General features: G+C 42.4%; 1 protein-coding gene across 8 annotated transcripts in view; it reads left to right on the top strand.

Moving 5' to 3' along the window:
* Positions 1 to 101: 101 nt before the first annotated feature.
* The window catches only part of HDX (highly divergent homeobox), a 48,080-nt gene continuing 24,539 nt past the window's right edge, over positions 102 to 23,642 (top strand). For 2 of the 8 annotated variants that reach the window (XM_064462856.1, XM_064462851.1), the window contains exons 1-5: positions 753 to 3,599; positions 3,679 to 3,817; positions 8,682 to 8,828; positions 13,382 to 14,506; positions 19,688 to 19,741. In XM_064462856.1, coding sequence (XP_064318926.1) covers positions 8,682 to 8,828; positions 13,382 to 14,506; positions 19,688 to 19,741 — 1,326 coding nt within the window. In that variant the 5' untranslated portion in view covers positions 753 to 3,599; positions 3,679 to 3,817. The other 6 variants (XM_064462853.1, XM_064462852.1, XM_064462854.1 and 3 more) reach the window with 6 other exon arrangements.

The following is a 23,642-nucleotide window of genomic DNA, read 5'->3' as shown; positions in this document are numbered from 1 at the left end:
CCCGGGCGAGGGGCGGGGGCGAGCACTGTCCCGGCCGGCGCTGATCTTACGCTCCCATTGGCCGCTGTCTGCGCTGACGTCACGATCATGATGAGAATTAATGATCGGAGGCGCTGATTTCATTGTGTGACGCCGGGACCGACCCAGCCGTAAACCGGCTGAATCCGGAGCCCCGCGCCCCCCGCACCGGCCCCGCGCACCACGGTAAGCCCGGCGCGCCGCGCGGGGGCGGTGGGCGGCGGGCGGCGAGTCCCGGGGGAGCAGCCGGGTCCCCGCCCGGGAGGGGCGCGGCGGGCGGGCGAGAGGGGAGGAGGACGACGACGACGACGACGACGATGATGATGATGATGATGGTGATGATGCCCCGGGCCGGTGTGGGGGAGGGCGGCCGCGCGGGCTGGCGCTGGCAGAGGCACCTCGGTCGCGCATGCGCACTGCGCCTCTCCGGCGGCCCCGCAGAGGCAGGCAGTAGGCTCCCGCCGCCCGCCGCCGCACTGCGCATGCGCACGGCCGCAGGGCCCGCCGGGCTGGGGGCCGCCTGCGCCGCCCCTGTCGCACTGCGCCTGCGCGCTGCTCTGCGGCCCCCGCGGGGCGGCGGGGCCGCATGCGCGGAGGGGCAGCGGGCGGGCTGGTCACCCGTGGCGCTTGCTCCTGTTTTCTGTCCCCCGAGCTCTGGGGCTCCCCCTGGCCCCCGTGTGGGGGCGGCTCCCCGAGTCCGGGCTGGTACAGTTGAAGGCTTTTGGGGGGAGGTGCGGGCGGCGGTGGGGGACGGGTAAGAGGAAAGCTTGTCATGGCGGGAGGCCTGTGGGGCCCAGGCAGGGGCAGGCGGGCACCCACGCGTGAGTGGGGCAGGAGGCGGTCAGCGGCAGGAGCCTGTCACGGAACAGCTCGAGCCTTGTCTCTCCTCAGGAGTTTTACCTCTCAAAGGCCTGTTTTGGTGCCAAAGGCAGCCGGCCGTGGCGGCAGTCGACCGGGCCTCCTCGCGCTGTCAGATCTTGGCCCCGAAGCGTTTGGAAGGGGATGAGGAGGAAGAAGCGCGCTGGCCGCGCAGTCTGCCGCGTTCCGCAGGGATGGTGGTGTCAGGGGGGATCTCGCCTCGGGAAGTGCTGTCCTTCCACGTAGGCTTGCCCCACGCGGGGAATAGCAGGCAACCCCCATGCCCGTGCATTCTGTTAGCCTAGAACTTCGGGTATTATAGCTGAGGCCGTAGGTAATTAACCAAAAGCAGCTCTGAACCCTCCGAACTGGAGTCTTGAAGCAGCTCACATCTTCAGAATAAAATTGCATTGTAGCATTCCTTTCCTTTTTTCTGACCTATATCTTACAAACGCTTGTGTACCCGTGCTTGATTTAAAACGTGGCTAATACGGTTGGAAGCAGAAGTCTCATTTGCATGAGTAAAGTGGGATGGGATGCATAAACCTGCAGAGTTGTGGTCATAGGTTAGTATGTTATTAAGTTACTGAGAGCTGTCTTAATTTGTCCCTAATAAAGCGCTAAATTTTATAGGCAGAACTGTAATACAATATTACAAATAGTGGAGAGGGAAGCAGTTGTGCTGCGAGTCATGGGTATTTAAAAGTAGTTTTATGAGCTGGTCTGTACGTTACACTTACCCAACTGTAAGCATAATCTACCGCACTTACATTTGGGTAGTTGTAACTGTTTTGGCCTGTGTAGGAAAGCGGCAGTAACCTACAAAATCAGATTATTAAACGTTGTTTGATGTGCATCCAGTATCTCCACACGTGGTGTGTATGTTGCGGGGTTGGCTGGTTGTTTTCTTTCTGTTTGGGGTGTGCAAAAAAATTGTGAGCCTTTGGCAGACGTGGAAAGTGAATTAGGTGATTGCTGATGCAGTTCAGGTTTCTAAAGCTCTAGTAATAGTGTCACTGCTGCAGTCTTGTTTTATTTATGTATATGGTAGCTTTCTTATTATAGATGCAGGTTTGTCTCAGATTTATATTGGAGCAGAGTCTTGTTATTTTGTACCACTGGAGATCTGTGGAGCTAAAGGGAAAAAAAAATAAATTGAGGAGCGTGCTGATTTTCTTATTGTACCTGTTACAGATGGACAGACTGAACGCGTAGCTTACAGGCTTTTATACGATGCCTTTTTTCCCAAACAAATGCTTGTTTGGTGCTGAGGTTAAAAAAAAACCATAATCTCTCAGAAACCATATGTTCCCTTTTATCACTATGTGTTAATCCCTGACAGTTTTATAATGTTTTATACCATAAAGATTTCTACTAGTCACTTTGTGCTGGCTTGTACTCAGAGGGGATTTTTTACTAATTATAATTTCACATCCAAGACTGGTTTCTGTTACTGTGTGAAATGAGAGGAGTATCATTAAGTTTTCATTTCTGATCTTTCAATTTAATTAGTATTAATGTAGTATTCTACTTACCTTGTAGGTAAGCTTACTTGATTCAACAATCTTAATGTTTGGAGACTTCTTGATACTTAGACTATACTGCTGTACACTGTAGGAAGACTTTAGACCACAGAAATTATTTTTTTCCTTCTTATGCTGCTTCTTTTTTTTTTCTCTTATTTTTTTTTGCCTCCAGATCTTTCAAGTAGCCATTGCAGAACAGCTAACTCTTGAATTTTTTTATTATTTTTTTAATGAGGGGCTCGTTGATACAGGATTATTCCCATTTTCTTATTGTTGCTCTTTCCTTTGTGGTACTTCTTGAACCAATTTGATTTCATTGGTTTCTAAAAATACATCTGTGGGCTTTGCCAGGTCTCCCTGGAGAGATTCTTAATTTTGGATGTTGAATAAAGTAACTAGAGTGGAAGGACTAGGCATTTGCAGCAAACAGTATGAGATAATTCTTACATTAATTGCTGTTTCATGAAGCAAAGGCACTATTACTGGAGAAGCAAACTTGGTTTTAGTTCTTCTATGTTCTCCCTTCTCCACTTGTGCTCACTTTTGCCACAGGAAGGGAAAGAAGGTGGATACTGTGGGAAAAGTTGCTCAAACAGCTCAAGAAGTCTGGAGAAGTTCAGCCCTAAGGATAAATTTAATCTCAGCTGAGGAGGAGCCAATGTGACAGGTTGCAGTGTGTCAGCAGGATCGTCCTTAATGAGGCTCATACTCAGTGGTCTTGGGGAAACTGAAGGGCACGGAGTTCCTGTCTTCCTCTTACCAGATCTCTCACATGTCGCCAGTGCCTGACTTAGCACTTGGACTATGTTTGTGTTTCCTGAACCACTGTGTACAGTGAAGGGATTCTTCTGCTGCTATGATAAATTCTTCTAATTAGTATTAGTATTAGAAAGGGCATGAAGAACGACTTCTTTGTCTTGATGGATTTACAGAAGGTTGAGGAGTGGGAGACCACCAAAGGGGAAAGTTGAATGATGTTAGTTGGCCTAGGACGTGTAGCGGGGGTGAAGGAAGTACTTACAGGAAACCTGCTTTTTTGTTTGTCATAAATTATTCTCTGCCCTGACACACAGGCAGCAACATACTTCGCCAAAGCTACCTTATTTTATTAGCAGAACAGGCAGGTGTTGAATCCTTAAAAATACTGCTTTGCCACCGCTGTCTTTTATTGAAGTGAAGAAAAGACTCGTGTTCATGGTATTTCAATTCAGGCAAAGTAATATGCAAACTGAATACGTTTCACAGAGTGCTCTTCTGTAACAAACTCTCTTTTCAGTGCCAATGTGTTGCCAACCAGCTGGATACCTGGCTTCCCAAAAGCTCAAATGCATGTTTTCTAAGTTTGACAAGTCAAGATTAAAATGAAATCATGATAAAAATCCGTGTGGCTTTCTAACTTGGAGTCTGAGACAAAGGTGAGAAATCCTGGAGAAACGGGAGTGCTTCCTAGGTACACAAATTGGGAAAAGGAGTCTATTTCCTTTGACGTTGCTGTGGTGGTTCTGAATAATACTGAGTCCCCTATGAAGGTGTATGATCTGCTGATTCCCTTGATATTAACACGGCATCAGCACTTTGTAAGTTATCTTTAGTTTGTATGTATTTCCACTGACTGTCAGGGATCTCCCATACTAGAGAAAACGTAAGAATATCTTGTTTTGTGTAGCCTGTTTAGCATCAGTTTTCATAGTTAACACTCATCAAAGAAAAAAAAAAAGCGAAAAGCCATTGTAATCCTTTGATGAATCCAGTATTAATGTGTATTAATCTAGTCTCAGAGAGTGTAACGTTATGCTCTTATAGATGTTTGAATGCTCAGTGTCTTTAAGGTAGATAAATTGTGAGGTCTGACAAGTGTGGAAAGTGACCAAAACTTGTTACCTGTGAAGATGGCATACGCAGAGTCAACGCTTCATGGATTAACCTGATGGCTTTGGATTTTGTAGCTTTCCAAGTGGATCTTCCAAACATTCAGTATTTGGTTTCTTCAACACAGGGTGCTGCTTTAAATAGTCTAAATAAGCACTTAAGAACTGCTGATAGCACACTGTTATCCATCTGGAGTTTACAGATAAGATACTATCAGTGGGCTTTTAACCTGCAAGAGAAGGAGTATCACCAAATGTCCTGCACACTAGTGTGAAATCAGTATGCCAGTTACTGTTTTGTCCTATGGGATTGAGTTGAGTGCTTGGAGATCGCTATTAGTAGTAGAAACACTAGTAATAATCTTGTGCTCTTTTATACCTAGTTAGAAATTATTATGTAGGCAGTTAAAAAGCAAAAACCCTTATGATTCTTAATTTCCTTTCTCTTGTGCTGTGTAATCTTCACACAAAGTTGTGTTTCCCGCCCAGCAATGACCAGAGCATGTGCCTTGGGAGGTCGTGCCACATCTGCGACCCAAACAGCAAAACCCACCCTGCAGCTCCCTGGGTGTGGGTGGGTTTGCTGGGGCTTTAGGCCAGGCATGAGTGCTGTCGTCTGAGGTTATCTGTTGCTTCTGCACACTCTGGAGCTTAAAGTCTATTTATTAATAACTGTGCCGTACCAAACAACTGTGGTGTAGTTCAAAGTATTACAGGATGTGATAGAAGGGCTTGTTGTAGTGAACCTGTGGATCGGTTAGTTTGCTTTGAGTTGAATATTTTGAGTAGAATTTGAACCGAGTTTTCTAAAAGTTGGGCAGATGTAGCTGCCTGCATGGCCCTTCTGAACAACATGTGTCAAGTCTGGTTTATTCTGCAATTTACCCTAAATTTCTGTTGCCTCTGGTAAAAGGCAGTTTAGAAAAAAAAACATGGATTAATTAATTGGCAAAGCAGAATGAAAGGATTGATTGACACAGCAGTAGAGCTAATGATATTTTAAGAATATTTTAATGTCCCTTCTGTAGGTTTAGTCAGTATGTGTGCGGATAGGTGGGGCAGTGGGAAATGGTACAGAACTGTCTGTTGACGTAGATTTCGGTATATTTCAAACACAGAAATCATTAATAAATTCTCTCCAGCTCATTTGAAAGTTTAGATGTTGGAATGTAAACTCAAGGTATGCCTCAGCTTCCAGAAGCCTGTGTTTGTAGGGTCCTGCAGTCTATGTATTTGAGTCACTTTCTGATGGCCTTTGCACAGATCCTCTGAGCTGCACTTGACTGGATTCAAGGCAGAAGTTACTAAGGAATCTTACCACTATTTTGGTTGGCAGGTGTCGTTTACAAGTCATTAAAATAAACTGCAAAAATGAGTTGTTTATTAAACCAGACCATGACCTTTCTTGAGCTTAGCTAGGCAAAGTCTGTCCTGCAAGGCATATAGGTGTATCTGAAGATCAAGAGCTTTTGTCAAAATGCTCCACCCTGTTGTTGTCGTAACTACAGATGTCAAATACAACAATGAAAGCATTTCAACCCAGGAGTGACTTTGGATACAGAAATCCACATGATTCAAAAATGTGTCAAGGACCTGACACGCATCTCTGCTTGCAGGTCATCAGGTCTGATCCTAAAAATTTATCTTGCAATCGGAGGAGGCCTCATCGCAGCTGACAAACTATTTGGAGAGCATGCTTCTTTTTGATAAGCCTATGTATAGAAATGCTGGACCTGTTGGGTGACAGACTTCATCTGGATCTGGAAAGATAGAAGGTTCATAACTATTTCTGATGAGGTCATTTGTGGGAACTGATCTCAACAAAATAAAACAGGACCACTGGTACTGAAAGAGTAGTAGGCACACGGGCGTAAGCTCGGTCCTGCCAACCGTGCAGGAGGAAGGAGAATCACAAAATGAACTCTTAACGTCTTCTTTAAAAGTAACGTGAATCAGTTGGTGGCTGCATTGTCACGCGTATCCACATGGGAGATCTGAAGACAGTTCTTAACTCTATAAAGTAGATTTTTATGAAGTTTATTGATTTGTTAATGGGCTAATAATTGTCTCCTCTGTTGCTTGCTATACATTTCCTTAAACAGCGGAGTATTTGGAGCAAGAGTCTCCTTTGCCTATCCCTGACTGTGACTGAATACCCATTCTGGGGGAGGTGTAATTCAGGAAAGCCTGACTTGTAATGCAGCTGGTAGTGCTGTGTTTAATAATGCACTGGTTTGAGAGGGTAAATAAGCATTGGGAACAGAGGTAAAAATGTGATTGAAAAATTATCTTCCGTTTTAAGTATTACGGAAAAGTAAACCGTAAGTTTTACAGATTGGTAATGATTTTCTGATTGTTGACATACAGAGGAAAGTAAATGCTGAAGTCAAAGCTCTGGCCTACTCCAAATTCTAGATATCTATCATTTTCTTTATAGAGAGGCCTGTCAAACTCTAATGTCCATTACCATTGCGTGGTATCATCTCGATTAATAACGTGAAAGGAGTTGGGTGTCTGCTTATGATTTTGAGCCCTTAATAATGTTATCTGCTCTAAATTAGAAGCAGTTCTTGTGCAAATATTAAGTATATTGCTATTCTCCTCCTTTCCAACCAAAATTTCCAAGAAGAGTGACTAAAAGCTTGGTAGCTACAAAGGGTTCCCTCATCCCCTTTAGTTTCCTACAAGATGATGGTATGGTTTCTTATTCTTCAGTTTGTTCTGCATTATTTTGATACATGTACTGAAAGTGTTAAAAATACCTTGTGGCTGGTGACTTTTTGCGTTCTGAGACATGAAGTTGGAGGCAGGTTGTTCCTGGCCAGTGCTTGCAGTGTCTCTGCTGGTGGCCTCCCATGTGGGGCAAAATAAAGGCGCCTTGTTCTGGAAATCCTGTGACGATGGGGCTCTTTTCTTACATAAAACCAGAGGATTATATTCTTTGCCTGTATAGACGATACAACAAGAGCATAAAGGTTCAGTTGGCCATTAGGGAGTCTGTTCTGTACTTGGTAATATTCAGCTGTTTGCCTTTTCCAAGCTAGGGCATGAACTTTGATGCGTAACAAAGCAGCATCTGGTTTAACGTGTCCATCAAACTGCTGCAGAAGAGGCCGCCTCATCGCTGGCCACCTCCTGCCCACCGTAGCCCTGTGCTGAGCCCGGCTGGGGCATGGCTCTGGCGGGAATGCCGTGAAGGGTCTGTCCATGGCCTGCCCTGGGGTGATGCTGCTTGCCACAGAGGCCACCGCATCAGGAGCATGGGGGCCCGAGGGCAGGCTTGCAGAGGGAGCGCTGCTCCCTGGCAGGGCCCCTGGGTGCCCGGTGGCCTGGACCACAGTGGAGTGGTCGCCGCAGCATGGGCTGCCAGGTCACTAGCTGCCCTGCCCCACACAGCGAAGCTCTCTCATGGGGGGACCCAGTGCTGAGCTGGCTCAGCAGGCTGAAAACAAGACCTGAAGAGTTGCTGTTGGTCCAGGAGGAACGTGGGTCTCTTCATTCTGGTTGAGTGTGCTGAAACGTCCAGCACCGACTGGGACAAAGCAAAGGGGCAGGAATGCATCCTGAGGTCCTGTAGCCAGCATTGGCCTATGCCCCTGTGAAACAACCCTGAAGTGTTTTTAAAAAGCCTGAGTTACAGCCTGAGGGTACAATTTCACAGTAGCTTGAACTTTTCTAAATGCAGGCTGTGATTTGGGTGGTCCCTCCTTCGTGTTAATATTAGAGCATTAGCACTGCAGTGGGCTGGACCAGAGCTCCCTAAAGCCCTTTTCTCTGGGTCCCATCCCACCCTCCTCCCCCCCCCCCCCCCCGTTGGTCTTCAGTTCTGGTCCTTGATCTTTGTGACTTTGCAGCTGGGAAGTGCTGGTGCTGACACAGCAGGAGTAGCAGCATGACCAGCCATAACAGAGTGTAGGATTTGCTGAAGTTGGAGGTGGTGGAAACTTTACTTGTGCCAAACAGTCACCTTTATTTTATCTCAGATTTTGTGGTTTTTTTTTTTTTTTTTTTTTGGTAGGGGAGGGGAAACAGACCTGCGAATGTTGTTGGAGCTGCCAGTGTTACTCTCTTTTGCCTAATGCCTTTTTTTTTTAAGGGAGAAGCTTTTTCTTTGAAACTAGAGGCTCTTGGTTTTAGCCACACAATGTAATAGTTACTTATTTATGAAAGACTGTCAGTGTTGTTCCAAACATGTAGTTTACCTGCTCAACTTGAGTCTGTCACAAAGGAATCACTAATGCTGACTGTAACAGGTTTTTCTGGAAAGTAAGTAAAAGTGTTGGTAAAGGACTCTGCAAAGAAAACATGTCAACACTTAGCGTTATCACAACAAGCATAACTGAGAGCCTGTGCATTCTGCAAGTATTACAGTTTTTATTCCAACTTTCAGAGTATCTTCTTTTATTTTTAGATGAATCTGCGTTCTGTATTTACTGTAGAACAACAAAGGATATTACAGCGTTATTATGAAAATGGAATGACAAATCAAAGTAAAAATTGCTTTCAGCTCATATTACAGTGTGCACAAGAAACTAAACTGGACTTCAGTGTAGTCAGGGTAAGTACTGAGGCCTTCCAAATTTGTATGTTAAAGTTATACACATTCATTTCTTTATGTAAAATATCTGTAGAGGACTGGAGTCTCTAACTTCATACTTGTTTTAAATCAGACTTCAGTACGCGCGTGTGACATGTTCATTTTTATCCAGTGAGCCTGTTAATAGTTTGTTTTTGCTGAAATGTCTTCACATGATTGCTGTATTTAGCAGGGGCCTGGATTGCACAAGGAGTGATGTGTTTGTTTTGTTTGTTTGGGGTTTTTTTAGTTGTTGTTTGTCTTTTGTTGGTGGTGTTTTGGTTTTATTTTCTTTTAAAAATTTTATTAAAATGCAAGTTAGATTGCCCTACAGAAACCTTGTGCAACGTATTGTATCAAAGAGGTCAAGTTATTAGGAAACTATCCTTAAAAAAAATTCTATAACCTAATGTATTTGGGGGAATAATTGTGGAAGTATTTCCTTTGACGAGTTCTGTCATGCTTGTATTCCGTGTCACAATCATAAATATTGTGGCCCCTCATGGTTATTTACAGTGAGTACATTCTTTTCTTGTAAAAGAAGAATGTCACTAGTGCTAACAGGAACTCTTCCAAAGTCTGTGAATTCCATGGGAAGGGAATTAATAATCCCTTTGTGAAATACTAGACAACAAAATGGCTGTTGTCTCAGAGCAGAAATAGAAATCATGAAGCATTAGCTGAAAAAATAACAATGGTAGTGGAGCTACCAGGAGCTGCTGCGACGCTGGACACTGCAGAGGAAGAAGTAAGACCAGTCTAGTTTTTTTTTTAAGTGGTGTACCAGTGGTATATTGACAACAACCACCCCTCCTGCTCCCTGATTCTTACCTCGATTCCCCTCCCTCAAAATATTCTGAAATACTAAAACTTACTTTCCCAGCTCAAGGTGGTGGGAAGTTCTGAAAGTCAGCCAGACATTCAGGCTCCCTGGAACAGACAAACAGTTGTAACAGGAGTCTGGATGCTGATGATGCAGTCAGGGCCTGGTGTTCTATTTTTATTCTGACTGAAGGACCTAGAGGAGGCAGTCCGTCTCTCCTCTACTTGCAGTCCTCATTCACTGTCCATCTTCTTATTTTCCTCTCCTTCTCAGTTTCCCTTATGGCCATAATATATCATGGCCTTTTCCTTTAGTTTTCTTCCCTTACTGAGCCCTTATCTGCAATACTTAAACTTTCTTCCTACTTGGGAAGTGCAATGGAAATGGACTCAGCATTTGTCATATTTTTTTATGATCTTTCTCTTCTTTACACCCCACCTTTCTGCCTCTTCTAATGCCCTCCTTTTTTCTTTTTTCTGTTTTTTTTGTTCCCCCCTATGAAAGTCTTGGACAGAGATTAGTACTTCTTTGCACAATGTCTAGCAAAATGATACTTGAGTTGCAGCTGGCACTTGTAGATACGACTATAACAGTCACATGAATTCCCTAGAAGTAACTGTTATAATTGAAATGTCATAAGTCTATGAATATATTCTTTCCCCGAATCAGGATTTCTATAACCTTGTCCCCTAGAACTACATCCAGTTTTTCCAATCTTGAGCTGGGTTAGAAGAAAGCAAAGTCCTATTTATGATTTGATGGAAACCTCTACAGATTTTATTAATGCAGTACACAAAAATATGTTCTCCCTTTCAAAATTAGGAGACGTGGTAGAGTTAGTCTTGGGATAAAACCATAACCCTCTTCAAATTTAATAGAGATACATTCTAGCTATGCAGGTTTAAACAGCCTGGTCTTGTTCATTAATATTGGTATAACTCTGCTGGTTGCTTTTTGTCTTTACATGAAACGTGAGCAATGTGACTTGATAAATTGCAAAAGTTATCTGATTTTCACAGGATCACTGGGTCTGGGAGCACTGATCAGGGAGGTGGTGTGGGGTTCTCCCAATAGCACAGCAGCAGATGTCAGAACAGTCACAGCTTTGTTATTCATTTATACCTCTTGGAAGGTTTCCTGAGGACACTTTATTTTCAGATTTAGGGTGGAAGTTGTGGTCAAAACTAATGCTTTGACCACTGTCAATCCCTCTGGGGTGTGTATCTGGATTGTGGGACAGTCTGAAGTTCCAGCTCAGCCTGATTCAAACTGGGAATGTAAAATCAGGCTCTTAAATCCCAGGTAAATTTCTCAGTGTCTGGATTTTTCATTTGTCATCTCCTCTGGGAGCTTCTTCTCAGCCTAAATAAAAGTTAAGAATTTCAGTAACGCTGCCAGTGTTAATGAAAGTGCTCCCCAAACTTACTAGTTGTGGAACTTGATTGAAACAGATTTGTGGCCCTTTTTTTAAGGCTATTTTGTACTTAATGACTGCTGTGTCACATCCCAAATTAATACCATAACCATCAAGCTAGTAACCCCTTTCGGTCTAAGAGTATAACTTCACATAATTCTTCCCTGGGATAATGTCTCACAGTGCTAAAAATGGGAGGTTTTGTACTCTTTTCCTTCTCCCAGCTGTGCAATGCTCTCGCTCCTGACTTTTTTCTTGCGCTGATCATCTTTTGCACTCACTCAACTTCAGAGTTAACCCAGTTAACTTTGCTAACCTTACCAAAACTTTTGTTCTTTTTTGTGCCAGTTCAGTTTCATGCTTTGGGGGGAGTTGCTCCCACTGGTCATTCAGGGGGGTGCTTTTGGTTAAATGGTGGGAGCAAGATGCTGGGGACGTGATCAGGAGAATGGGACTCTTTCAGCAGTGGCAAATCTAACTTGCGCTGTCTCCTAAAACTGTATTTTGATCCAAAGTGTCCAGCAGTGCATTTCTTTGAATACATGTCTTTTCAGGAAAACCATGAGGAAAAACTTCAGATTTTAGTATTATGCAGTTGGAAAAGTTGGGGGTGAAATCTTGTTTCCTGGCCCAAAATTTGTGATGTCTCTATTGAATTATAATTTCTGTCTTGAGAGTTTACTGACTGAGCAGAAATGATGAAAAAGTAAATTTGATCATCTAAATTTGTTTTATGCAATAAAGTAACTTGAGACCTGTGGCTATAATTTATGTATTTAAACTTGCTTTTGAGAGGAAAAAATTTATCACTAGAAATGAGGGATACAATAAATCATGCCTCAAAGTAGGCATTTTATAAAATTTGACAGCAAAAATGAGTAGAATGGAATGGAGGTTTCAGCATACTTCTGTATGGCAGGGATGTGTGTTTTCCTGTAGAGAAATCTGTTTACTTCCGTAGCAGGTATTGGTATGTGAAGAAAACTTACTTTCTTTCATGTGATGAGATGGAAACCCAAGATAGGTACTCAGTGCAGTTTGCGGGTTGTGGATTGAGGGAGTTGATTGATAAAATCAACTGGTTTGGGTTGCTGAATGTTGAGATCTTGCTTTGGTTGGGTTTTAGATGTGCAGCAGATGATACCCAGAGTGGTGCAGAAAGCTAGAAAACTGTGTCACTGTATCTCTATGTGCATAGCTGATTCTTTTCATGACCAGTGTAAGCAGATACAAAAGCTTATTTTTTGTTCTTTGGCACTTGTATCCTGCTCGCTTATACCCTCATGTTCAGTGCAGACATACTGTGGTGAAAGAGTTGAGCAAGTCTTGTCTCTCTAATTGTGAAAGTTGCCGAGAGTAGTGAGGTGGCACTTATGCATCCAGTGTTAGACCTTATGCTTCCACCAGATTAACTCTCCTTATCTTGAAATACTGAAGTTAATGTTTCCCCTTCGATGCATTTAGCTAAATCTTAATGTGTTATTTGCAGGAGAGGCTTTCCTGAGCGCTTAAAACAGCAGTACATTTAACCTGTGCACAACTGCCATAGTACCTGCATTTTTCAAATATTTTTTTCCTCTACTATCTTTTACACAAAACCATATACTGTCATTGTCACTTTCAGAATGTCCATAATAGCAAACTTCTGTTGGAATCTAATCCCGGTAGTCCTAATCTTGTCTATCAGTGTCTTTCAGAAGCAGGTTTTGACATCAGATCTTGATTTGTGCAGCTGGCAGAGGAGGAGTTAGTCCATAGGTCTGAATGCTTCACAAAATTATTTTGTAATTGTCTAACAGATTTCTTTTTCTTCCTCTCATCTGCGTTCAAGAATTGGCAGTTTCTGTTCAAGGCAGTTTTGAAGGTCGTATCTCTCATTTACTTGGTTACAGAAGTTTAGCTGCATATCTCAGTGATGGTTCTGGATCCCAAGGTGCTAAATATTAAAAACTTAAATTTGGGGGAGTTAGTCACAGCTGTGTCAATGAAGTCTTAAGGATAACTTCAGGACAGGAGGCACAATACAGTTTCAGAGTTTTCGAGAAACTGGGGCTTTGGAACTGAGACTGGGGTTGTCATGTGTTAGTGTATAAATCCCAAGCACAAGAGGCATGGATTTCCACCCTGCATTGTTCAGACTCTGCATGATCAGTAGGTGATTTACATATTTGTGAACTTAGGTCTCAGCTTGAATACTTAACGTTTCATCAGATCTGCCTAAAAATGGAATTGCCTAATTTTTCTGCTTATTTAATGCTTTGTTTTGTGTTTGTTGTCATTGTTGTTTGTTGTTCGCAGACGTGGGTTGGCAATAAACGAAGGAAGATGAGCAGCAAGAGTGCTGTAGAATCTGGAGGCACCCCCCCAGGGACTGTCCCTACTACTCCCTCAGTACCTCCAGAAGCAGCAGTTAGAAATGTGGTAAATATTGCTCGATCCCAAAGTCAGCAGTCTTCTTGGACCTCTTCTAATAACGATGTAATAGTTACTGGTATATACAGTCCTGCTAGCTCATCTGGTAGGCAAGGATCCACCAAACAGACAAATTCTTCAATGGCAGAAATACATAAAACCTCTATTCCACGACTACCAGGAAAAAGTGATACCGAGTTTCAACAGCAGCACATCCCCATAGGACGACAAGTACCACATTGTAAAAATGCTTCCCTATTAGTAGGGGAAAAGACTATTATTTTATCTAGGCAAACAAGTGTACTGAATTCTGCAAACTCCATATATAGTCACACTAAAAAAAGCTACGGTGGTTCTTCAGTCCAGACTGCGGAGTTGGTGTTACCTCAGAAACCGATGATATGCCACAGACCCTGTAAAGCTGAACCCGTGGGATGTCAAAGGTTACAAAAACCGGAACACGCAGCTCTGGTATCGCATGTGCCCACTGGACAAAGGGCTAACACCAGGGACCCTTCTTGTAGCACACAAAACCTGGAAATCCGTGAAGTGTTTTCTCTGGCGGTTACAGATCAACCTCAAAGAATTGTGGGAGGAGGTGCAACGCAGAAGCATTGCTCGGGGGAAGGCAGCTGTCTGTCCATCGCGATGGAAACGGGAGACGTGGTTGATGAATACGCTAGGGAAGAAGAGCTAGCATCCATGGGAGCACAAATACAAAGCTATTCAAGATACTGTGAAAGCAGCAGTTCTGTTCGAGTAGAGAACCAAAGCGCAGCCTTGTCTGGGCCAGGAAGAAATGTGAGCTGTAGTTCACAGATGGTGAATGCCAGGGACGTGCCTGACAATATTCTGTATCATAACAGAGACTACCACTTGCCTGCACGGACCTCATTACATACAACATCCAGTACGTTATATAACAGTGCTAATCCATCAAGAAGTACCTTTTCTCCTCATTTTACATCTTCAAGTCAACTGAGGCTGTCACAAAACCAAAATAATTACCAGGTAATCTGTCAATTTATCTCTGTCTTCAAACCTTGAAGACAAAGTTGGAGATGAGTACTGTTTTCTTTGATGGTAGCTCGTAAGCGATAGGTTCACCCCTCTGCAGGCTGTGCTCCATTTACATCTTTCAGTAGCGATAGTTCCTCCTTAAACAAAAGCGCAGGTAGGACTATAGTGTGGTAGCGCTCTTACCTGGATAGCCGAGCCCGTGGCTGCAGTGGGTAGCCATATGTTGAACATCAGTGGTGGGCTTCATAGGTTGAACTGCAACTTCGGTTGCAGGAGGGTCATACCTACGACTGCTGATGCATGCTCAAGTCTGTGTTGTCCGGACGTGGCTTGCCAGCGCGTGTCACAGCGATACCCGTGGCTGTTCCTCTGTAGACATACTTCGCGTGTGGCACAGGGCAGAACATGGGATCATGGCATCATTTGTGTGCTGGGCAGTTGCTTGGCCTTATTAACGTCAGCTTGGATTAGCTCTTCCATCATCACTGCCTGTACCCCCCACACAGTTGCCAATCTCTTGGATCTGTTTTCTGTTAGGGTTTAGGGCCTCCTCGAGGTAGTTAGGCTGATGGGAGACACTAAGTGAGCAATACTCTTCCTCTCGCACAGCATCCAATTCAAATATTGGTTTTACATTCAATCCCATTATTTCCTCATCCTGCAAGAGTGTCCCTTCAGTGATACCGAGAGAGAAAAATTAAATGCAGATAACTGAAGAACTAAAAGATGCTCAGAAGAAGCTACAACACTGACACGCTTACATTTTTTTATTTTTTGATATGACTAGAAAAGAGAGGAAACATCCACATTGATTTTTTTTCATGGATTTTTATGCCCTCTGGCATGACATAGTCTGGAGACACTGAGATGAAAGTCTTAAGACTGATGGGATGTGATACTGCATGTGTTACCTTTGTGCATTTGCCTGTTATTACATTTTTAATTTATACTGGAAGTGAACCATGTAAGCAACATACCATCTTTTCTTGTGCATTGCTCACTAGTGTAGGGAGCAATGCTTTGTGAAGCATGGTTTATTTTTTTCTTTTTTCTGACGTATTCCTATCTCATGAGGATTTGAAAAAAAAGCTTTTGAGTTCAAGTAAGTGCCACTTTTCACTAGAATTACTGCTTTTCTTGGTAAACCTGACATTTGAGGAGCATATATACTCTGGAGTAGTTTCCATGTAGTAGATGGGAGATCTGTAGTTCTTATTTACAACCTTTTCTAAGCTGAGCGCTTTAGATGAGCTGTCCTTTCTTTTTCTCCCTCTCTCAGATAGTCTGTCAGTATTTGCTATTACTGTTCTTACTTGAGTTATAAAATTCATTAAATGCTGTTTACTTTTGACATCCCAGTTTCATAGGAGAAGAAAAGCTGTAAATGTGCGCATCTGTTCAATAAAGGGTTGGTAAAGCTGCAAAAGTGCATACAATAGAGTTAAGGAAACTTTTCTTAAGTTTGATGAAGTTAATTATATTATCAATACCTCCAGCTATGTGCTCTTGGTACCTTATTTTACTCTTGAAAAAGCATCAGAGAGATGTATTTCTTACTACTTTTTTTAATTTTAAAATGAAATTTGAAATAACTTCGATCTGGGAACAGGAGACCCTGTTCTTTGGATTTGGGAATGTTCTTTGGATTTGGGAATGCACCTTGGATTGAGGGAGCTCCTGTTCCCTGTAGTATCCTTTGCCTGTCCAGTTTTAAACCTTGGCAAACCTGGGCAGGTGGCTGTTCATTCACTTACTGCTATAAGTATTCATGCTGTGAGCCTCTGAGGTGACACTCTTCAGTATCAGAGAATTTACAAGGGAAGGCAAAAGCTGTGGGGTCAATGCGTACAGTATCACGGCTCCGTGGGAGCTGCAGAGGAATACTGTCCTACAGCCTGGCCAGATGCCGCAGTGCCTTGAAGAAATGACGGTGCGGATTTCTCCAGATCACTGTGTTCCTTGCTGAGTTTTTAGCACGTTACAGAACAATACACAAGTAGGTTCTGTATCTTAAGAGGTGTTAGTGTATGCCAGTGATGCTTTCAACACTCATTTATCCCATTAACAAGAGAATTTCACTTACTGCCTTCAGAGTCATGTGCAACAAAGAGTGTACCCCGCCAGGCTGATAATGTATTTTGTCAAAATTATCAGTTCTGCACCAGTTTAACCCCCTTCCCCAGGTCCTCCCCTTAAATTGAAGTCTAGTATAACCGCTATTTCATGTAGATAATGCCCTTACATCTTAATAATATTTATATATTAAACTTCCAGAGGCATAGATTTTGTAACATGTGCTGTCTGAATTCTTTTAGACTTATGCATGATGACACTTCTTTTGTGTGTAATCAGTTTCTGTTAATTTTGTTGCCCATGTTTAGCTACTTTATCCATCAGCGCAGGACTGAAAATCCTTAAACTTAGGGAAATCTTCCTAAATTTAAAAATAGACTGAACCTAAGCTACATTATCATTGGAGTAGTTAAATATCCAAGCAGATGCTTCTTCAAAGTCAGGACTGTGTGATTTGTGTTTTGATGAAGTAATTACTGTCGTATATTGGTAGGGTATCTAATTAGCAATTAGTTATAGCTTCCTTACTGGTTCAATTAATCAAATTCATGTTAGTGTAACTTAAGAGTAAATTTAATAAAGTGATCAATTTTAATGCCTGAGCAGTTTCAGTAAACAAATTCTTTAACCTATTTACTTTTCTTGGTTTGGCTTTAAGTGCATTGAACTAGAGAGACTATTCTTGCTGGTCCTCAAGGCTGAATCGTGATTTAGTCTTGGTTTCCTCCCCCCAACCCTAAGGGACAAAAATTCTGGTGAAAGTATATGTATTTTTAATTACTTTGTTATACGCACTGAACCACAGTTATATAATTTAGCCCTGTTTTCTTCAAGGGAAAATCCTAAGCCTTGCAGCCAGTACATCAGAATTGGAGATAGATATATATTTATTTTTAAGGTTCATTTTAAGGAAGCTGCTTTATATGAATGAGTTGCAAGTTTATTGAAGGAAATGGGACTCCATTATTATTTTGTTTTAGTGTTGTTTTTTTTAACGTGTCAAGGTGATTTGTTTACTTCCCTAGAGACTTGAAGACAAGAGGAGGACTTTATTGCTAACTTTGGGCAGCACAGCTTTTTGCTGGGGCAGGCAATATGGTCTTCTCTGAAGAGACCTGAACAAAAGTGTTTCCTGATACCTGTTCATGTAACAGAAGCAGAATTACCTTTGACACAGGGATTCCTCCACTGTATTTCTGGGATGAAATACCTCCAGCTGCACGAGCGGGGAGAACCTGTGGGGCTCTGGGGAGGACAGCAGCCACGAGCAGGCTGCAAAAACACAGTGCGTGGCCTCCAGTAATGCTGGGACACAGAGCAACCTGGACTGGGTTGGGGCTCTTGGTTTGTTCCAGTGCACTGAGTTTGGGACTGTAAATCTACAGATGAATTGGGGAATGATTATGTAGGGACCTCATATAGTGTAACCGCTTTGATTAAGGTGCAGCATTGGCAATACACAAGTGTTGCAGTACCTTTGAACTCTCTCTAGCATCTGCCAGAGTTGCCGTTTCTAAGACAGCTGTTTCAGGTTGTCATTTTTGCAACTCAGAGTAGCTGTCCCAGTTGGACAAGGACTGGAGTTACACCTGTGGATGCAGGACCACTATCCATCTCACTAAAAAAAAAAAAAGAAATAATGTGTGTATCCAGCTCCCCCCCCCCCCCCCAATAAAAAAAGCCCCAACCCTTGTGCCTTTTCCATATCGCCAGTTTAGAATACTCCCATGCATGGTGTCTTTCCAGTAGTTACATTGAGATAAACTTGATTGTATTTGGCATCATACCTGTCAGAACTTGTGTGCATTTTTCTTCCAAGTAACCATTAATGCTCTGCCAGACTGATTGCTTTATTCACGTAGAAGAGCACTTTTTCCTGTAGCCCCGCTTTAAGTTTGTGAAGAGAAGCCATCTGGGTGGACAGTGAGGATGCATTTACAGCGGATTCTGTGGTGTGAAGCTGTTGTGTGGGATATAGAATTGTAATAGACATAACTTGTTTATACAGAATTTCTAAAATGAGTGTGTGCAACTAAGAAATTAACATTTTAGACACAAAAGCTGATGTAGACTTGCCCTTAGGAGGGGAGGGTGTTCATTTCTAGCCCCCCCTCAACCTACCTGCCTTGTGCTGTGATGAGAAAGTGTGTGATCTTTGGTAACCTCCAAACACTTCCAGCTAAAAGCTTGGCGAATAAAAGCATCTTACGTGCTTGTACACTAGGCAAACTGTACCAGGTATTCTATATTTGGTTATGCTCATGCTGCAAGATTCATTAGTGGAGGACTTTGCAAATACAAAAACTATTCATGTGGTTTGGTAGAGTCAGCAGAAGTGTGTAGATTTTTCTTCCTCACATACATAGTGTGTATAATGACTTGAGATTGATTAATCTCTCAAGAGCTATGTTTAGTCTCTCAATCATTGCTTGTCTGCAGCAGAAGATGAACATGGAATCCTAAATAAGCCTGAAATATTCCAGGCTATGACATGTTTCAGATGGCCAGGGAAAACAGTCCAAGATTTTTGTTTAATAAAGTCTGACCTCTGGGAACGATGGAGAAGCAATGGGAATCAAGGCAGCTAACCTTTGCCTTCATAACCCTTCCCCTTCCTTCTCCAACCTGATGTCCCTAGTTCTTCTCCTAATCTTTACGCAAATCCTTAACATCTGACATTACTAACATGATAGTGGTTTTTTTTCTTTCTGAAAGTTTAACTGATGTAATTGAAAAATATGTGTCAGACATTGGCCCTTGTCTAACTCCGGTCTGCTTGACCTTACCAGTTCTGTGAGAGACTGAAAATGAAAACCTGTGTTCTGAAATACAGGTTTAGAGATAGCAAAAGAACAAAAACACCCAAGTTGCCATCATTTTATCTCACCCTCACAAAGAAACAGTGTTTTGGTTTTAGTCTTATAACAGTAAGGCTAAGTGTGACTTTGTGTTGCTTTTAAGTCTTAACCTGTTTTAAAGACATTCCTATCAGAATTGAATGCACGGTACTGAAGTCTTGTGAAAGCTGCTCGATATTGGCTATCATAGCAACCTAAGCTGTTGTTGTTTTCTGTTCTGTTTCCTCCTTCCCCTCTACAGATTTCAGGAAACCTTACTGTGCCTTGGATTACAGGTTGTTCCAGGAAAAGAGCAGTAAGTATATTTCCTTTTAAGTACCTAACACATCAAGTTGAAGGAACGAAAAGTTCATAAAAATGCATTTTTGAAAATGTCAGTTCTATTTACCTTGTGTGGGTTTTTTCCCTTTATCCTTTGACTAATACAAACATTATCTGCAGATACAATGTTTCAGTTAATGTAGAGTTGATGTGCATCTTTAAAAGCAGGTCAAGGTCATAATCCTGTGTCAAGTAGTATGATTCCCAGGTATATGAATTGTGCTACTAGCTGTAAAATGACATCTGAATTGATAAGGACTGAGAGTGTAGAGCTCAGAGTACTTTTTTTTTTTTATATTGGAAGTGAAATGGTTGTTAATTGAGGCAACCGAATGCTAAAGGAGTAACTCCCTCTTCAGCTGCTCTGCACATGCATAGAATTAGCCCGTGCTATCTGTAGTAACTTTATCAAGTCTAATTTTATCCACATGTACGTCATTTCACATTAGATAGAATTGGCCAGGTTGGTGTCCTCAAGTCACAAATGACTCCAACCCATAACATGAGGTATAAAACAGCTTTTGTCAGGAAAATACCTCTGTCCAACTCTCCTGTTTGATTACTGTTCTGTTCAGGAGCAGTCTGCCAGCTTCTCTGAAGAACATGTTGATCCTGCTTGCTTAGCATGAAAATACACCCCAGACCTGCAGGTTGGATGGTACAACCAAGCTTTCCAGATGCTGTTACATATTAGTCCAGCTCTATCAGAAGCAGTAACTATGGAGGTGGCTATCATGATAACCAAACACATCCCATCAAACCCCCAGACCATTGAGCTGTCAGCATCATGTGTGCTGCTTTGGCAGTGATGTCTAGGTCATGGAAGAACCTTTACTTGCCGCCTTCTCCCTGCTGTACCCAGTACTTTTTTTCTTCTTTCATTATTTTCAGTTATTCCATTTAGTCTTCAAAGGGTGTGAGTTTGGTAGCGTTTCCTGTATAAGAAGGAATCTAGGGACCATCACATTAATCATGTTTTCTCTCAGACTTTTGCTAGGTCACAGCTGTAGCACACTTCGAGTCTCTGCAGACTTTGGTCGTATCGCTTATCTCTGTTTATATATAGAGCACTTTATAAGAGCATCTCCCGGAGGAACCAGTACTTTTATACAAATCCTGTTGTTGTTCATTCCATCCTTTTCCTTTTTCTGAAGTCCTAGTTCTCTTGAGTAGGCTTTTTTAAATGTAGCCCTTTTCTGGAAGGCACCTTCCCTCTATCACTTAATGACCTTTAAAACATCAGGGAGCTGGCGAGTGTCCTAGAGTACAGTTTCACTTTGACTGAGCTGATTCCACAGCACATCACTGTTGAATAGGGAAGCCTTTCCTGTCCCCTGCCTTGCTGCTGGTGCACTGCCACCCCATTGTAGCGCTGGTGCTACAGGTAATCCAGGTCAAGCGTCTGACCTGTCAGATACATATTCTTCTGCTGAGTTTGTCTTCCTGCTGTCCTTCATGAGTTGAATGTAGGTATCAAGTGAGTGCCGGAGCCAGCCCAGAGCGGGCGGCAGGAGCATGTGGCTGGGGGCCATGAAGAGAGCGGGGTGTGATGCTGTCCTCAGCTTTCTGGCACTGCATAGGTTGTTGAGGCATGGTGGTCGTGCTGGAGATCCGACACAAGCTGTAGAAGAAATTTCTGCAATAAGTTTAAAACCTTCAAAGATGTGAAAATGCCTGTTTATTAAGGATGTTTATTGGGGATTTCTTTTTTTCCTTAGACCTTTACTCCTGTGTCTCTTTTAATCAATAAAATGCATAAAACTCATTGGTTAATATAGTCCAGTTTGACAACATCTGTTTCCAGATTTGTGGATTCACTTTCTCCAATGTGGATGCATAATTAGCCTTCTTAAGGAGACAAGTTTAGGAGTTGAAGCTCTAAAACGGCTGTATGCACACAGGTGTAAGAAAACAAAAAGAGAAAAAGCTCCTACTTCCTAGGAAACTTCGATTTCGAATGTGAAATTCTTTTGAAGAAAGAGCATGAGAGAACAGGAATAGAATGGATAGATTTGTAGAACTGCGATTATGGCAATTACTGCCATTCAAACAGTAAAAAGGCTAATCTGTATTTTGTTTAAAATGGAGAAGATCATCTTTTAGATGCTCTGAATTTTTAATCTTTTGCCTTGATGTTTTGTTTTCCTTGCCCTGTCCTTCAACTGCATCAATAGAGAAATAACAACTGTGCAATTCTACAGAAACTTTCTAGTCTGCTCAGCTATGCTGTAAAATGACGTAATCCTGACTGCTAATGAATATTAGTCTAGAAATATCACCCTCTCAGTTATTCATGAGAATGTCTTTGGAAATTACGGAGTTCTGCATTCTGTCGTGGTGCATGTGCAATGCATTGGCTTTTACGAATGCATTGAGTCTTTGCTTTTCACAGGGTGTTGAAAAGATAACAAGTATTCAAAAATAGCAATGAAGATACTGCTTCAGGAGAATTAAAAGGGGCAAAAATCCCTTCGTTTTTGTCCTTGTATTTAAGTCTTGAGCATACTAACTGTGCTGAAGTTGTGTGTCCTCTGCTCTCTTAGCAGAATGGTTGGTGTTTATAGTACTAATCACTTAGTATGCTAACTATGAAAAACATTTGTCACATAGGTGTGGACTCTGGGTAAGCTGTGCCTGGCTTAGTTGTGAAGTTTTATTTTTTGAGGACAGCAGGGATTTGGTTTTGGTTCTCTTTTTTTTTTTTTTTTTTTAATTTGTAACTAGAATAGTTTCAGTGGTCTTAATATCAAGTCTGAAACACAAAGTCATTAAGATAACAGATTAAGGTCATTGAATTATTTCTGCCCTTCACCCTTCGGAAGCAGATGTAGTAAATAGCTTGGTATGTAGCTTGTGTATTTTGGATGGGATTTTAAATGAAACTTAAGTTGTTTTTCATGTTAATGTCTGGGCTAGTTCGTGTGAGGTTTCAAGGGATCACTGCTTGCAGTGGAGAAACTCACAGGGGGAGCCAGGCTTGTATTTTCCCCCCTACCTGGAACAACGCTGCATCATAGTGAGGGCTTTGATACCTTCTTGAATGATGTACTTCTGCACTGTCCTGGAACCCCCACTGTAGGTAGGTTAGCTGAGCCTGCGTAGAGCTGCAGCTTGGGGTCTCTGGCCTCTCAGTCTGCTGGGTGTATTCTGGGAGAAAATACCTGACATAAGCAGAGGGTTCCTGTGCTAGATTTTGATTTTTTAAATTGCTCTTTCAACATTGCCTATTCCAATAAAATTCTGGAGATAGCAGCATTAACGTGTTCCCCTCAGAGCCCTGCCTGTCACAGAAAGAGTACTGTAGATGCACATTGAATCAGGATCTAACCCCAGGTCAGTGTGAGACCTGCAGCCGGTTGTGCTGGCACAGCTGTGGGCATGGGGAAGACAGCTGGGTTGTGTGGAGAAACTACGTGGGGGAGATACATCATGCTAACTGCTGAAGAAAATACCTCATTGGACTGAGGTCTAAAAATCATATGAAGACTGGCTGCTGCTGCAGTAAGCCTGCATGCACTGGAGAAAAAGATGTTTAGAGCAGCTTTTAAAGTAAAAAGAGCACCCACAGGGATTAAAACTAGCTGAAGTGAGAGCACACTTCAATTGTACCTTTTGTTTTAAAACTATGCCAGTATTAACTTGGTACCAATATTAACAGTTCCCTTCATCTGTTGACATTCCTCTCCTCTCCTAGAAAGGCAGAGGGATGAAAACTGTATCTTAGTCAAGTGGGTTAGAGCACGTCTGAGTAAGAAAGTCAGTCTACAGCGAGAGGGCTGACTAGCCAACCTGACGATCTCCTCAGGACTGACTTGTGACTGCTGTCCTTGTTCATACCTTTTCTTCCGTGTAATTTGGATAACTGGTTAATGTTT

This window comes from Phalacrocorax carbo, chromosome 11 (assembly GCF_963921805.1).
Source record: "Phalacrocorax carbo chromosome 11, bPhaCar2.1, whole genome shotgun sequence".
NCBI lineage: Eukaryota > Metazoa > Chordata > Aves > Suliformes > Phalacrocoracidae > Phalacrocorax > Phalacrocorax carbo.
Note: the sequence above shows the minus strand (reverse complement) of the source record. Positions and strands in the feature narration are given on the sequence as shown.